Source organism: Symphodus melops (assembly GCF_947650265.1).
Source record: "Symphodus melops genome assembly, chromosome: 18".
NCBI classification, from domain to species: Eukaryota; Metazoa; Chordata; class Actinopteri; order Labriformes; family Labridae; genus Symphodus; species Symphodus melops.
The window spans coordinates 17,335,718-17,352,869 of record NC_136708.1 but is presented as its reverse complement, the minus strand read 5'-3'; the positions used below and the strand labels follow the sequence as shown (position 1 = coordinate 17,352,869).

The 17,152-nt window shown below is 43.5% G+C and overlaps 1 protein-coding gene across 1 annotated transcript in view; it reads right to left on the bottom strand.

Annotated features, from left to right (window-relative positions):
- Positions 1 to 16,842, bottom strand: part of efna3a (ephrin-A3a) — a 67,632-nt gene extending 50,790 nt beyond the window's left edge. The window contains exon 1 of the mRNA XM_079367567.1: positions 16,197 to 16,842. Within this exon, the coding sequence (XP_079223693.1) occupies positions 16,197 to 16,306 (110 nt within the window). The 5' untranslated portion in view covers positions 16,307 to 16,842. The remainder of the gene's footprint in view (positions 1 to 16,196) is intronic.
- Positions 16,843 to 17,152: the final 310 nt, after the last annotated feature.

The window sequence follows — 17,152 nt, the reverse complement described above, 5'->3', positions numbered from 1 at the left end:
AACCTTTCTCTCTTCATCTCATTTACACCTGGAAACACCGAGTGAGCCGAGCCTTCCTCCAGACAAGAGAGGCAATTAAAGGCTACTGATCAGTGGCGGAAGAAGAAAACTAAAGATGCACCTCCCATGGGGCTGAATGTGGCTGTAACGCTCACAGTGACAATTAGAATCTTTTCCCAGTGAAATTAACAAATGATATGACTGAAGACCTCAGAAACACAGGTTCTCTCTCACAATAGCTTTTCAGAAAAAAAAAAAAAAGAATAATCAAGGTTTCCAAACTAAAGGTTGCAGGGTGGCTTTGAATTTTAATGACATTTGCAAGGGCAGGTCCGAGGTGGAGGGGGGTGGGGTGGGTGTCCTGGGGTGGCCTGGGGTGGCATGTCACCACCCAATTGTTTTGGCCATCCCAGGTGTCACCCTATAATCCTTTACCATGATTGCCTTCTGCCCGGCCAGAGGCAGGACTTATGTTCGTACCAACTTTTAAGCTGTGCAGTCACGAGCTGCTCGTCGTCTTTCCCCCTCAAGCTAGCACATTTTCTTTTGTCTATAATTTATATGGGGACTTTTGGGAGATACCGTAAAACTTATAATAAAGGCTAATCCCAAATTAACTGAAAGTCCTGTTTCTTATCCAGGCGTGGCTGCATGTTGTGATAAACAAACACTGCTCTCCATCAGACACTGGAAACAGATGAAAGCCCAGACTTGGAAGTTTTAAGATATACCTTCTTTTAAAGTCTTTAAATACTTATTAAGTCTATATTGTGTGGGTGGTTTAAATAAAATGTAAAAACCTATGTAACAGTGGTATAAACTGCAAGGAACTTTCCATTTTGGAACTTTATTTTGTCACCTCTGGAAAAAGTGGTCCATCTTTTCTCTCGCTGTTCTTGTGAACACAAGCAGTGATTCCTGTTAAAAAATCAATACGACGTTGAATCATTGCTGTCGCTCATATAGAGGTGTAAGGATGAGTTAACTCATTTTTCTTATCTTTTTAAACTCCTCACCGTAGCTCCAATGTTAACAGTTAAAGTGTTTATTAGAGACATTAGTCAGTGTCTCTGTTGGGCCAGCCCGGTCAAACAAGTCTGGACACGCCCCGGAGGATATGAGGCTTCGATCTGATAGTACGATACATCACTGTTAAACTAGAGAGAGGACGGTGGGACTTGTATGCATTTAATATAAATGTCCGCCATGTTGGATGAGGGACAAACTTCCAGCTTGTACGATTGGCCAGCCAAGTCCATCTGCTTGCCAGGTTGGATCTGATTCAGACTCTAAACAGCGGACTTAATGACATGATGGGTTATATTTGCATTATGTGGGGCATGGCTCACGGAGGCAGCAATTACTAAATCACAGTTTTACACTATAGTGAGAGTCAGAATATATTTCAACAACAAACTGGCAGACACACAAACCCCGCGGTACACTAAACAGCACAACTTGTAATTAAGTCTGGGGTCGTATCTGAAATGACCCTGCACATCAGGCTATGTTAAAAAGCAACCTATTTCCAGATGACTTCTCATTAGTAAGCTCTGCAGCAGCTCCCCATGTACGATCCTCCCTTGGAAACTCTGAAGGTGACACAGCAGTTACAGTGGACTTTGATGGGGCACTGGGGAGCTGTACTTCATATCACAGACCTGCTTCCACTGCAGAGTAAAAGGTTTCAACAATCAGCAGCTGCAGCCGTTTGGGAAGAAGGAGGCAAAAATCCTTTTTTCCCTTTTTTTTTCCCTCTCTACTTTTCTCCCAGTTCTGCTTGTAGACAGAAAGATTAACCTCCTCCAGATCATTCCCGTCTGCCATAGATATAATCCAGTCTCTAAATCAGTAATTAATGGAGTGTTTGCATCAACAGTAAATCTTGCAGGAGCCGCTGTCGTCTTGCCTTCTCTGCATCACTAACTCAGCGCGTTTAGGGGTCACAGGAGTAAAAGAGTTTGTGTGGAAGGTGCAGACAAGTGGTGAACTGCTTCAAAATGCTGTCAGATTATCCAATGTGGAAATCAAAACTGTCAGCAGCTCGGTGGATGGGCTCAATTGACAGGTCAGATAGCATTGAGTCGTCTCTTTTTCGCACCCGCTAAGCCAATCCTTGGGCTCGGGGATGGAAACCAGCGCCCACCGCCGCCGCCGGGGCCTCCAGTTACCAGCGGCATGATCAGATTGTGTATTCACTCGCCGACTGCGGGGCTGATTAAATCTGTATTTAATTGGATCAGATCTAGTCGTGATGGAGCACTCCCCCCGGCGTTTAACCCACGGTCCTCTGTCAAGTGAGAGGGAAAAAAAATACTGTGGAAGAATTAGGAGCGGGAAATGAATACCAATGATGGGCTGTGCTAATAGCCAGCACAGGAGGAGCGGACCACACCTGCAGAGCTTTACAGACAAGAATCAGAGTTGGCGGCTTTTCTTTGTGCATGTTCGTGCGCGCCTGTGTGTGTAGCTGCTTTTTTTTTTTTCCTGATTAGTCTTACATTATGTCATTCAGGTCGTACAAAGACTTCTTGGTTGATTAGCCGTCCTGTAACAGCACATCACTGATAACTCAACAGCGTCGAAAAAAAAACTCTCCTCTAATCAAAACTTTAATCAATTTGCGATGATTACTCTACGTGTATTTGAAGAGGGGGGGAAAAAAGGTGGAAAAGGAACATTTGCATAATTTCCCTCTAGTCAACACAATTTTACAATTATTCCTCGATTAAGCTGAGTCGAACCTTATTGTGTGTGCATGCGTCAGTCAAAATGCACTGAAGTTGTCGAGTATTCTCTCGCAGATTTACAGACGCATCAGCTGGTGGAAGAAAAAGCGGAAGGTGGGGCGATGCGGTTGAAGTGTCAAAGGTGAGACGTCTCAGAAAACTTGAGACACATGCCGGAGTGCTCAGTGGTTGGAACTTGCTGGAAAGTGGAAGTGAGTTTGTCAAGTGTATTCAGGTGTAATTCCTTCTGACAGTTACAAACCCCATCGTATAGAACGCCGGCTGAAACACTTTAGATCCTTTCTCTTTGATATCCTTTTCTCTTTGGTATCTACACGTCTTCACACAGCCCGTTCTTAGTTTTATAGCACAGGTCTATAGTCACGAGGGAGAAGGGTTACACACACACACAGTAAAACCAGCCCTATACCACCGCTCGTTAAACTGCCTTACTTGTGTGATTAGAACTTTATTACATTGCTCAAAGGCACCTTGAGTGTAAGTCTTGTAAAAGCGTGAAATGGCTTTCTTTAGGGGCTCACAAAGAGATATTTTAACCTGATGACCACACGAGAAAGTCTGTGTTGAACTGCTATGCAAAATTACACGCCAGGAAAAAGCCACTGCAGATGAGTTTTTACAGCATCTGCAATATATGTGCACGGTGAGATGAGATCAGGAAGTGACGATATGGCAACAAAGTGCTCAGCAGCTGGGCCAATGACCCACATGCCATATTTGACAATTTTTGAATAAGAACAAGCTTTGAAGGGAACGTCGCTGGTTACACTGTCATTTGTCCCCATGTCCTCTGTCTGTCACGCACCAAGCGGTCGACCACAGCAGCAACGAGCCGCATACACCCTCACAGGGGAGCAATTTGGGGTTAAGTGTCTTGCCCAAGGAAACATCGGACACGTTGCTCGTAGGAGCTGGGGATCGAACCTTCGACTTTCCGGTTTGACAGCCGCCCTTCTACGATGAGAAACAAAGTCATATGTGGACATAGCTCCTTCAGAAGCTGAGATATTTTATGGAAAGTACCAAGACATTTAAGAAAACTCACACAAATATCACAAACTTAACCACGTTATACAGTCTGGATGGGCAGCTCTATTCTTTTTGTTTTTTTGCACCTGAGCTAATATTATCACCTTTCATGCATTACATGGGTCTGTCTGTTTTTATTTACAAAGAATAGTGAGAGTTGATTATTAGAAGGTTTCCTTTGCTAAAATCATCCATGGATTTGGTTTGCAGCAGAGTTCCATGCAGGCAGTACATTCATAAAAACGGCACAATGACAAAGACCATGATATCATCATGATGGACGTGAGTGGGATGAGGGACACAAAGACCACCAGTACCTCTTCATAAATGTACAGGCAACCAAGCCTACGACAAGACTCTTTAAAAACCCAACAGCTGATGGGACAAACGATCTCAGGTATCCGTTAGATTTAGGCCTCCTAGTGAATCTCCAGAAGTCTGACGTCTGCATGCAGGGGCTGCTGAGGGTCTTCCAAGATGGCCTTTGCCTTCTGACTGGCTGAGCATGGAAATCGACTCAGTAAAATTTGGTTTCATAATAGGACAAGGCTTATATTCTTCTGTGAAATTACAAAACACCAAACTCCAGCACTTTTTTACCCAGCATTCATCGGTGTAAACAGAACTCTGTGGGTTCCATCAGCACCTTCCAATATGTGCACACAGCCAGTTAACTTTCGGCGACCTCCTCCGGCTCGTGGTGGGCAGCGAACACTGCACGCAGGTTAGTGATTAAAGGTGTCATTCCACCAGGTGACCTCGGAGGTCAAAGGAATTCTGGGTAAATTACCTTGCACGAGGCCAGAGCTCTATCGAACATCGTAGAAGGAACCACAAGGTTGATTGAAAAATGGGTATTTGCATACAAGGCCTGGCAGAGCAGCAATCCCTGTTGTTGTTGTTTGTTTTGTTTTTTTGCTTGGCGGAGGTGGGAACACTGGGAGGGAACGAGTCCTCATTAAGCAGAAAAGCATTTTCTAAAGCTCTATTCTTCTCTCTATATACACAATGGGGCTGACACTAGTGTGAAAATATAACCGAAACCTAAATAACTAAAGAAACCTGCAGCATGTGTTTGGAATGAGCGGCTGTACTCATAAATAATACATATGATGATAGATTGCTGATGAACTGTCTAATGAAGAGGAGGCTGAGGGGGAGGGGGTTGGAGGAGCAGGGTTTTTTGCTGACGAACAGCGATTTTTTTTTTTTTTATAGATTTAAAAACTGAGACCTCGCACACACAGCACGACGCAGGAATGCTAATATCCATGGCATTTTTTAAACTGCCGTTATCTCCCTGGCACTGCACATTAGCTAGAGATATGGTTTCCTTGGCACTAATTTACCCCTATGCAGCCGGCGCTGGAGGTTAGAATCAAAACTTAATGGAACCTCTAATATGACCAAAAGTTCATTCCCGTTAGGGAAATTAAAGCCTGCTAATTAGGGATTACAACCTGCTTTATGAATTGCAAATGCCAAGGCAGAAGTTATTAGAGATATAAGGAAGCCGTGACAATGCTGCAAGTAAACTTTCTCTCAGCGGGCAGGATTTATGTTGACAGAAACTGGAGCTGGAGAGCTTGACGTTCCAATTTACATTAGCGCAGATCAAATGAAAAAATAACCACCAGAGATGTGGATTTGATTATCTACAGTCTGTGTCTTTTTTCAATCATTACCTACAATGTTTTTAACGGCAGCCAGGGTTCCCAGGGAATAAACCTCCTGATATTAGACCAATTTCCACACGAGAAATCCATCTTCTGCTGTCAGCGTGTGTCACGCTTGCTTTTCTCATCATAAACAACGACCCCAGGCTGTATATCTTATTCCTTACACTACATCATTTAGCTCTTAACAACATGCTCAGCTGTTGTTCTTCCTACCACCATACTGTAACGCTTACACTCCCTTTGCATCTCTCTCTCATTGGCTCTATGAGGAGTAGCATATTCATTTCTCCTGCTTCCTCCTCTCTGTGGCTCCTGCCTCCGTGACAGCTCTGCTCCTGGCCCTGTCACTGACTGTCACCTGTGACATAGGCTCGACCAAAGACGCCGTGTTTCTTCATTGCATCATGTTGCAAATGTGTGTCACTTCACTCCCTCTCCCTCTCTCTCTCCCCTCGATTCCTTCCCTCACACACACCTGCAGCTCGCTCTACGCTGCCTCTCGCTGTAGATTCACCAGTGACAGGTGCTGGGAGGGATTTCAGAGTCCTGACACAGCTGCAACTCCAAAATCGGTGAGTGCACATGAATATGTGTTCAAAATACAGAAAGACGATGCATTGAGTGAGTGAGAGAGAAATGGAGGGGGAGAGGATAGATGGATAGATGGATGCCGTATCAGTGAGTGGAGCAGGTGTACCTCTAGGCAAACTGATTCTGATAATGAGAGGAAAACAAACATGTCACCTCTAATAAACATGTTTCATCTTGCCAAACAAATGCTCGGAGATGCTGTTCTGAAGTGGTGAAAAACAACAACAAATGTGCTATTTTGAGTGCAACTTTCTGAATTTGATTCCCTTTCCAGCTGTTGTTTGCAGCTACAACGTTCGGTAATGTTTGTATGTAAATGGGTCCAATTCTGCCACTGATGCAGTTCTCTCTTTCCTGCTTTTTGCAGCACTGCATCCAAGCTGCTAGTTTTGCACGCAGCACGTATGAGCAGCAGAGAAAAGGTTGAGGTCTTTAAAGATACTCCACTTCCTGACACACCATTAATATTCTCCACTCTTCCTCTACACTACATACGATCACCCCTCCTCCTCCTCCTCCTGCTGCTCCCCTATATCCCCACTTCCACTCTTTTCCCAGCCTTTACATCTCTGCACTGCCTTATATCTCCCTCCTCCATCTCCTTTTTTTTTTTTTTTACACTTCCCTCCCCCAACCTGACTTTCTTCCTCTTCCTTTTGGTTATTTTTTGTCGTAACTTTCTCTACCACTTTCTTTTCCTCTTCCTCCTGGGAAGTGGCACAGAATCCCTTTAAGTGCTGCAAAAGCAAATCTATTTATCATCACCATCTATCTCTTACTGTATATACATCACACACAGACTGCAGAGAAAAGACAACAGTGCAGGAGAGACAATTGCATATGAAGCAGGGCAAAGGATTTCTAAATAATGACACAAATATGTGATTTGGTCTCTCACTAGCAATAGAGCAATGAATTAAAGGGAGGGAAATGGGCGGTAGTGCCCACTCTCCTCCCACGCGCAGCAATGCGGTTGAGTGAAGCGCTCTTCCGGGACTTCCCATTGACTCCACACAAGGTGAGAGCTGAGCAGAAACAAAAGGGCTGAACAAAAAAAACAAAAACAAAAAAACACACACATCAAACAACACAGCTAGGAAGATGGAGAGGGGATGCTGTACTGGGAAGCAAATGAGACCAAACACAGGCGTGAGAGAGCGAGGAAGGTAGTCAGAGAGGGCCCAGAAACAATCATTAGTCTGCTTTCAACAATCAAATGAGCATGTATGCAGACACTAAGCCAAGTAACCCAGACAAATAATGAGACATGAAAACACCTTCAATGCAACCTGATAGACACACACACACACACACACACACACACACACACACACACACACACACACACAATTAGTATGAGGGCTCAGCAGGACATTGATATTCTATACACCCACACACAGCATGCTGGGGATCTGGGCTGTGTGTTTCCCAGTTTTACACACTATGCTGGACCAGGAACAGTCCCACACAGTATTACAAAGGTTACTACTATCAGAAAGAAAATACCATTCTCATAACCAATACAGTACAAAGTGCATGCAAGACATGTGGCCTTAACACTACAACAGTCTTGGCAACACCTCCAACACACAGATGCCTGTTGTAAATAGCCCAGAGCGAGCAAAAAGCAGCAGAACAAACCAAATACCTTGAAAACAAAGCGTTGATGGATGGTGTTGCATGGTTTAAGAGGAGAATTTGCACAGTTCTTACGAGGGAGCATGTTGAACAGGTAGGTTACTGCCTCTGCTTTGCTGTCATTATCGAGCCATTAATATTCGAGCGTTCAAAATGTAGCGAAAAGAAGGCAGAAGCTTACCACCACAGCTGTTACATGCACCAATAAAAAGCTCTAACCGATAAAACACAGTGATCCATAAAGAGGAGGCCATGTGGAGAGGAGGGGGAAGGAATCCCCACTCCATTGATGGAGGATGCCAGTAGTATTGTCCGTGTAAATCAATGACTGAGAAAAAAACCAGCACGTGTGAGCAGAGACATGATTATGCGTAGCTCATGTATTAACCATAACTGAATTTACACATCAAGGTGGCAAATGAATTCTAAATAGATTTTTGATGAAAACCTACACGAGACCTGAGTAAATGATGAGGCTAAAAGACGAAGGAAAATGGAAGGGAAGAAAAGAGTGTGATGCCACTGACTGAGGTGTACTCTGATCTGCTGACTTTGTACTATCCACTGTTTGAGCATCCTATAAAAGCACAACACGTTGCATCACCAAATCTCAGACTGCTTCCAGTGGCCCCAAAGTAAATCAATGAAAGAAGAAAAAAAAAACAGCTGAATCATAGCTGCGTTTTGTGTGGATTTTAAAAGACATTTATTCTGAAAGTTAGTCCATTGAGAAAACAAACGATGCGTAGTAAGCAGGCGTCACAGGCCACTGTTTGAAGTACTGCTTAGATTTTATTAAAAGTTGTGTTTTGCATTTTTACAGTTAAAATCGAGACCAATACAGTGATCAATCAAACCATTAATGCTCTAACCACTTCCTTTTCCATCTATAGCTGCAAACAGCAGTCCAGGACTGACCGACAGTTAACTCAACATCAGTAGAGCTGTTTGACTTCCTTCACTGATGGAGAACATCCTGACTATGCTGTCCCATCAGTATCAAACAGGTTAGACATACAAATGGTAGCTGTTGGCTTTGAAATCTTTTCATACCAAACATCTGTGTTTCATGTTGACCTAAGATATAAAATGGATGTTTTATCGTTATTATTATTATTATTATTATTATTTTTATTTTTATCTCAGCTGCCAAAACTTACAAATACTTCAATGCTCTGATTGGTTGTAACATCTAGAGCTATTTGGTCTGTAACCATGGGAATAAAACCGAGACAGAGAAGTTCAAGCTGTATTTGCTAATTGGCAGGCTAATTTCTTCTATTAGTCTATGTTAGCTAATGTAAGCAAAGAATAAGTTAGCTAAGCATTAAAAGGGGAGAGGTGAAAACAGTATAAACGTTTTGTCACTGGAGAAGTGAAGTGGTGAGAATGGGGAGTATCGTCTTATTCTTTGAACAGGTTTTATATGGTGAAAGAACTGAAGTGAACCAAGTTTCTCTTTAACGGTTTTAAGTCCTTCTTATATCAAACCCTGCCTCCATGGAAGGTACGAATGGGCCGTTTGACCTCCTCCAAGACAATCCTCCCTCAAACACTTTATAATGGCTTGTGTGCACAGGTCACATTGCACAGTTACCAACAGCTACAGGCTTCTGCGACGACTCTACTTCACAAGTCAGAGTATCTAAATATCTGAAAATGAAAACCGTGTGCCACACAGCCCTCCAGCTTCCTCAAATGAGTGTAACTTTATTTCCTTTGCCAGAAGGTAGATTCCCGTCCAATCCACTTACATCACACCTTCAAGCTCTAAAGACTCTGCTATCATATTTGTAATAGAGCAGTTTCACTTGAAGATGCACTGATTTAAATGTTCCCTCAAACAATATAAAAGGGATACATTAAACTACTGAGGTGGTAGCTGCTGCGGCTGAAGGGTCAAATTACTTTTTGTCATTCTGGATGCACAGAGCACTCGAGAGAGATTTCAATTTTCTTCAAACATTCTCATTACAGAGATGACTGCTGCCAAAGGGTCTCAGACCTTGGTATAATTACATCTTCAAAAGGAAAAATCTCAATTATAACAGAATACCTAATTATTACGTCGCCCATATTCGAAATTGCCCTCACATGAAAGGAAAACTCGAGCCATATCATCCGCTAAGCTGTGAGGACAGTTTCCACTTCCCGTAAAACCGCTGTTGTTAAGCACCCGAGAGCATTAGAGGGAAGACCTGTCACGGCTCACGACCTGAAGGGAATGAACAGAGAACAAGATATGACAGAGCACAAACCTGTGTCCTCACTCGCTGCCTTTTTTATGAAGGGACACTGATAACTCTGAGGGCGCTGGTCGCTGAGAAATACTGCCTCAATTGCCATATAGCTCAGAAGAGGCCTTCTGCTTCTGTAACAAAACAAATTATTTTGACCAACTGCTGCGGCTGCCATATCGTTTTCCAGGCAATGTAGCGTAACAAGGCCCATTTCCCAAATAATCAAACTCCAGCCAGTGACCATCCAACTATCAACAGCTTTGATCTTTTCCCTACATGGCAGCCATTTCCATCATAGCAGCAGTGTAATTTCCCAGTGGGTAACGGGCATGGTGGTGCAGACTCCCAGTCTAATGTACTGTGGATCTGCCATTCGGAAGTAGGAAAGCCCTCTTTGTAAAGCATTTGCATTCAAATCATTGAGTCTGAAATTGGTTCTACCTGTCTGGGATCAGACTATCTCCTGTGGGTCCCTACTGCCAGTTAAATGCAGTTTTTATAACCTTGGAGCGCAAGGAATGCTAATGGCTTTGATGGAGTCTGAAGTCTCTAACTATGTTTCGGGGGGGTTTTTTTTCATCCTCCTCACCTGGGGTACATCTAGACGAGTCCCATGACACTTTGTCATCAGAGTGCATGAACAGGCTATAATGGCCCACCAACCCTGCCAACTCCTCATAATAATGAAGCTGAGGAGGCTTTGGGGGCCTGAGACCTCCATAGGGAGCAGAAAGACTAAAAAAAGTAACACCAACCATTTTTGGAGGAACCCGTCAAAGTTTTCTCACATTTCGTCTGTCAAATTCCAGCTTGATAAAGTACTGACACCGGCATTTTTATCAGTTTTCCCACTTTCAGGGACGTCACCTGAGATTCATGTCACGGTATTGTTGTTGCTTTTTCTGGTAACTGTACATCACGATTTTACAAAATGAAAAGGGATTACGCACATGAACGCATGTTCACACATCACAACCCTACTTCTCCCTAAAACAAGCATGACATGCCCTATTCCTATCACTTGTGTGTGAGACCAGAGAAAGGTGGTTTTGGAAGTTGCTGTGTCTTCCATAACGTTGGAGCTTGTGACTGCACATCTTTCCTGCAAAGGCGTGTTTGGCTGCTGCTGAAAACACAATTGCTGATGTGACTCTTTCCGATCAAAAGCTTTTCAACTTCATAATAAGCTGGGACTTTTATTTTGAAGGGGATGTGGGAAATATCATGCGTCTATTATAGAATTAACTCAAATTTAGCTGAGCCACTATTTTCACTTATGTTTATCAAGTTTGACTAGAAGTGTGAGGACTTCACTAAAATCAACAAAATCACAATAGAATGTGTCCCACCAGACTAAACATATATAGTCAGTCTAGTTGTTACTCTTTGTAATACTCCTTTATTACACACATTTGGAAGCCCTTAGAATTGGAGAAAACAAATAAATATGTATAATTACAGTATATACACACATACTGCATTACAGCATACTGAAAGGAACCTTTACATATTTTATGCATGTCTATATATTCAGTGCTTTAATGATTTTTTTTGCATCCTGCAGAAGAATAACTTAGTTTGTTTATGCCTCACAGACCTGCTCAAATGAATCTCCGTCTTTTTTTTTTTTTTTTGCACAGCCTCTTGCTTTTTCAACCTTCTGTGAAGGGGCACTGCTGCTCTACCAATGCCTTGTAGTTAAGGCCTCTGTGGAGCATGAACCCTGGAGCAGTGACTGACAAGCCCTTAATAATCAATTCCCCAGCACACTGTTCAAAGGCGAACACTTGATCTGAGCTTCCCGAGCTGAGTCCCGAATACTTCATGGCGATTTACTGACACTGTGAAATCCAATTAAAAATGCATTTGAACATTGATCACCTGATGCACCCAGATTGATTGCCGCCCAGAAAGCAACCTTGTTGTGTTTTTGTTGGGCCAGGGTCCATTCACCTTCCCATACCATATACATGTATTGATCTGCAGATCCACTCTGGGATCCATATGAAGCATTAAACATCCTTTCAGTGTTTCTCCATCCATTTGTGTGACTGAGATTCCACTTATCTAAAATTGGCCAGCACACAGCTTAGCAAACCAATAAGCTCTGAGACACCAACACACACCTACAGCATGATGAAGCCAGGTGTTGTCAAGTCAGCTATTCATTTAAGAGTGCTTTTCATCAATCTTTTGGATGTCTGAGAGACAGAAGAACATACAGCACATACAGTTCTTGTTCACTCCCACCTTAAATGGTTGGATAGAAAAATCCCTCATTAGAAATATTCGATTCAATACAATTAAAAGGTACATTTTTCCTTTTCAAATCAGTGTTATTCACTCTACTTGACACAATAGGGAAAACGTATATATGCTCTCAAATACTGTTTGAGGTGCTTATGTGGTAGAATGAATGTGAAAGAATAAATTGAACGCCACTAAATAAGACGCATTTGTATGCAAAATTGGCGAGACAGCCCGGAGACAGCGCTGCGGGCAGACGGACGTGCATGTAATCAGGTATCCAATCTGCTTGTCTCCTGTATTCACAGTGGTGCACAGGTGAATGGCGGCCGCTATTGTCTCTGAGCTTCGGTCCACATGAATGAGCGAGCCTGTGTCCGCATTTGCACGGATCAACACCCATGGGTACCATCTCCTCAGAAAACAGCGGCTACAACACCTTCAGCCAAATAACCTTCCTTCCATATCCGGTAAAGTCTGCGCTCTTTCTCACCTGTAGAGACTACAGGCTAACTCAATCAATCTTTCCTTTGCTTATTTCTGCTGAGGGCTGCTCCACTTTCCACATTTCCAAAGCATTCTTCTTCCGTTACACTCTCCTCTTTCCGACAGTTACACTCATCTTCACACTTTGCATTAGCCTCTTCCCCTCTATCTATTTCCTGTTTTCTCCTTATCCATCACCTTCTCCACCCTCCCTTTTCTCTGATTCTTTACGTTACGATTCCTTTAACCGCTACTAAATATCTTCAACTTCTCTCTGTAGGGTGTCGGAGTTCTTCATTGTCCAGCTGAGACAAAACCTCCAGCTCTATCTTGCTCTGTATCCAACCCCACAGAGGGGCCTGGCGGTTAATGAGCCTGTTGAGTAAGTCGGCACCTCGACTCAACATTGATCACCAGGCCTCTGTACCTCCAACTCTCAGGGAAGCTATTTGTCAAGGTGATAATTTATTTTGTAGCGCCAGATACCTTGTGCTGGGGATTGTGTTGTTTTTTCCACATCAGGTCTGGGGGCCTGATGGATACCGTTTCAGGGTCCAAATCAGGGTCATAATGCGTTACGTGAACCACACAGCGCTGTAAGTCAGCCACAATGATTAAAATGAGACATTCATCTTGCAAGTGGAGGAGGAAACAGCAATTCATAAAGAGATTTGTTCCGCATTTACAAACCCAGTTCCCTGCTTTTTCTTCCCGTGTCTGTGCATAGACCTCGGTGTTTTGGTGTCCTGCTGAGTTATGAGCATGAAAAGAGACGCTGTGTTTGACTTCTGGGAAGAGTGGGAGACTGAATGGAAGCTGTGCCATTGTTTTGATCACGCTGACATGGAATGCCCAATTACGGGGATTCGGCCTGTGGAACTGCTGAGGCCAAACACCTGATGGGAGGAGGTGGCAGGAGCATGGGACGCTGCTTGTGGGTATGCGAGGCTACCGCAGTGCACCGCTGCTCCCGTGTGCTCTCAAGATGTTCCACATCTCCCCCCTCTAATTGGCAGATGGCCTCAGATGCGAGATGATTTAATGGCCTGCGTGTGTTTTTTTTTTTTTTTTTTCTTGCCTCAGTCAGCCATTAGCGGGGACATCTGTAACGAGTTGGCCAGGCGAGCTGCTGAGAGCGGAAGCTGAGAGCAACACTTTCTAATAGGGGGGTAGTGCGATCGTGACGGACTTGGGCGGCAATCAAAGAACTCAGAGCCATTTCTTTGCATTATGATAATGGAGACATCTCGGTTCAAACTATCTGCCACAGAGAGAAAAACTACAGTATATCCCCTTTTGTTTTTCACCTTGGAAAAGCTGGAAAGAAAGTATCAAACAGCATAGTATTACTGGATATCACGTGTAATGTGTCCTTTGCTTTATTATACACCAAATGGAGATATTTCTAGCTGAGCCTTATGATACATTTTCATTGCAATGGGACAAACAGCTTGCCTTCCAAGTGATCCAGTTTCTTGCAGCTGTGCCGTCACCATCTGTGCCGAATGTTGTGCTCAAGGGCAAAACATTCATGATTCAACCAGACTTTTTGCCCCTAATGGCCTCAACTTTACAGCTCCATGTGCTGCCTTCACTTCCCTTCCTGAGCTCTGAATCTCTATAACCTGCGCTGGGCGAGGGAAAGCGCCGCATTGTTGAACAAGTGAGGCCTTCTGGAGGCTCTCAATGCATATAGACAGAGTGGTGGAGAAAGTGGCTCTGAGCCTGAGGCCTTTTTTTAAAGCTTGATGGCCATCAGTATTCTTGCCGTAGCCTCTGAGGATTTGTCTGCTACCTGCAAACTGGGTCAATTTTTGCATTATTTTAGAGATTTGTATCTCGCTGTGGCGAGAGGAGAGGTTTTCACACAAGCAACCAGAAGGACTCACACCTGCACTTTCTCTCTCTCTCTCTCTCTCTCTCTCTCTCTGTTTCCCTCCCAGCATTCTGAATTCATTAATGTGAGGACATGTTTTTTTTATTTCCACACATCGATGCCAGTTTAAAGCCAGAAAAAAAGGGTTTGCAAATGACTACCTTACACTACTAACTATGATGTGAAATCCTTAAAATCCTTTAATATAGTTGATATATAGGATTACTAATTAAAACGTGCAAAAACACAGTCCTTTTTACAGAGCTTAAATGCAAGTAATTCTCAGTGAATATGCTTTTCCTATTCATGAGGCAATGATGGGATTTATTGCGATCATAAATCTAAAATAGTCTGACTCTGTTATTCATGCATTAACAATAACAATGAAGTGTAGGTGCTGTAGCGCCACCTTGGACTTTTCTCTCACCATTCATAGCGGTTTACCTTGAGGAAACTCAAATATTTGACACCCACATTTAATCAAATCATTTCTATACAATTTCTAATTCCAATCATCAACTGAATGTGTACTCAGAGCCTTGGAGGTGAATGAGGCACCAGGAGCAGATGGGGGGGAGCGGTAATGACATGCAGAAAACGGGGAATTGAGGGGGACAGGCCGGCTGGTGGCAGAAAAAAATAAGAGAGGGGAAGAAAATAACCAAGTATGAGATAGAGAGACTCGATAGGAGAGGAACCACGTCTGAGGTGAATACAAATGGACAGAGGAGGAGGAACACAGAAGGGGGGGGGGGGGGAATGGGCAATGTGGGGAGGTTGTGTGAGGAGAGGAGATAAAAAAGAATGTGAGAAAGATGGATTCACTGTTGGCTAATGAGAAGACAAAGGCAGGAGAATCCACATCGATCTCTGCCCCCACAGCAAGCCGGCTTTATAGCTCACAGGTGGAGAGAGTGAGAGGAGGGAGTGCCTGGGGAAGCTTACCTGAGCTAAGCAGCCTTCCTGTTGTCGGCCGAGTCCAAGGATATAGGCTCAGATGTGTGTGAATACATCAATGTGTGGCCAACATAAGTCATACTAAGAGTGCATGTGGATTCTCCAGCAGATTTTGAGAACTTTGAGCTGTGTGTGTGTGTGATGTACTAGCACAGCGTGGAGGCAGGATAGGATGATGGACAACAGAAGAACTGAAAGTAGGGTAAATGAAATGATGACTGCTTAAATGAGTCATTATTGTGGAGCAGCAGATGGACTAAATGTGGGATATAAATCAAATATTTATAATGGTAAGCACTCTGCATGCAGGGCTGCAAGAGGGAACAGTGTAGAAACAATCTCCCGGTGGAGGTTCATCACTGTTACTGTAACTGAATAAATAATGGAGAAGAAACAGAATGAAACAAAGACATTTTCGAAAACATTAACGAGATTAAATAAGGGTATATAAACTATAAATGAGAATTTTTTTTGATAGCTGAGAGTATGTCGTTGAATTTGAAAAACTGCTTGTTTGAGGGGTATTTTTTTTTGTAGTTTCAGTGGTGCTTCAAAGGCATACAGTCATGCTCAGAACAAAAGAAAGAGAGGACGCTCACTGGCTTTAAAGCAACTTATCAGCACAGGTGCGCACCAACAAAACACAGAAGCAAGTCAATGTGGACTAAACAAGGACAGGGCTGGTGAAATAAAAGCAACTTACAGCAGGTTTGAGCTGTTCCAGTACACCGCATGCCGGTCGTTGGCTCGTGTCAGGTGCAAGTTTGTAAGCACGAGCGTGACGAGGCTGATGGAAAATGTTGCGAGAGCCATAATCCCTCCTGCGCTTGTCCACCAGCCGTGGGTCCCCTCTCTCTTCCGTCCTTCCCTTCAGTCCCAGACGACGTGTCGTTCACAACATCCCAGCGGGTCAAAAAACGTATTTTTAAGTTTCCTGTTACGTTAACAGCAGGAGGATTCAGGAGGACTTGTGAGTGCGGACGTGTTCCTTAACTCAAAACCCATCGCGGCGAAACCCATTTGGACATCTTCACTGTTGAAGTTATTTCTTGAAAACCGCTATATAGACTTTTTTAAGTCACTCCTTCAATTGTTTGGCCGCAAACAAAAAACAGGCAACACAAACACAAGAAAGGCTCCACATTGACAGACCGACCGAGCAGATGTCGGTGTTTTGTTGGTGGGTCTTCTCACAGCTGTTCAGCCGCTTGGTCTCCGTTGAAGGGTTTGTGTACCTGCAGCTCCTCTCATCTTCTTCATCAAGCAGCGGCAGCGGCGGCAGCGGCTACACGCTGCGCTCGCGCACAACGCTACAAGCCCGCCCTCTCATGGAGGAGCTTCGCCCACGAGACTCCTCTGCTGCCCCGCCCCCTCGAAACATGCACTGTGTGTGACTGTGTGTATGTTTGTGTTAGTCCGTGTGCATTTAAGAAACTGTACTGAGGAAATGTTCACCATTTCATAATATGATTATTTATATGTAGTTAAATAGGCCTATCAACTTACATGTGGTTTACGTTCATTGGAAAGATCTACAGTATAGGTGACAATAGAATCGTGAGAAGGAGTGATTTAGAAGTCTAAGTTAACATTTACTTATGTAACATTTATTTGTCAGGTTTTTGTCTTGGAATAAAGTATGTCAAACTATTTATATTA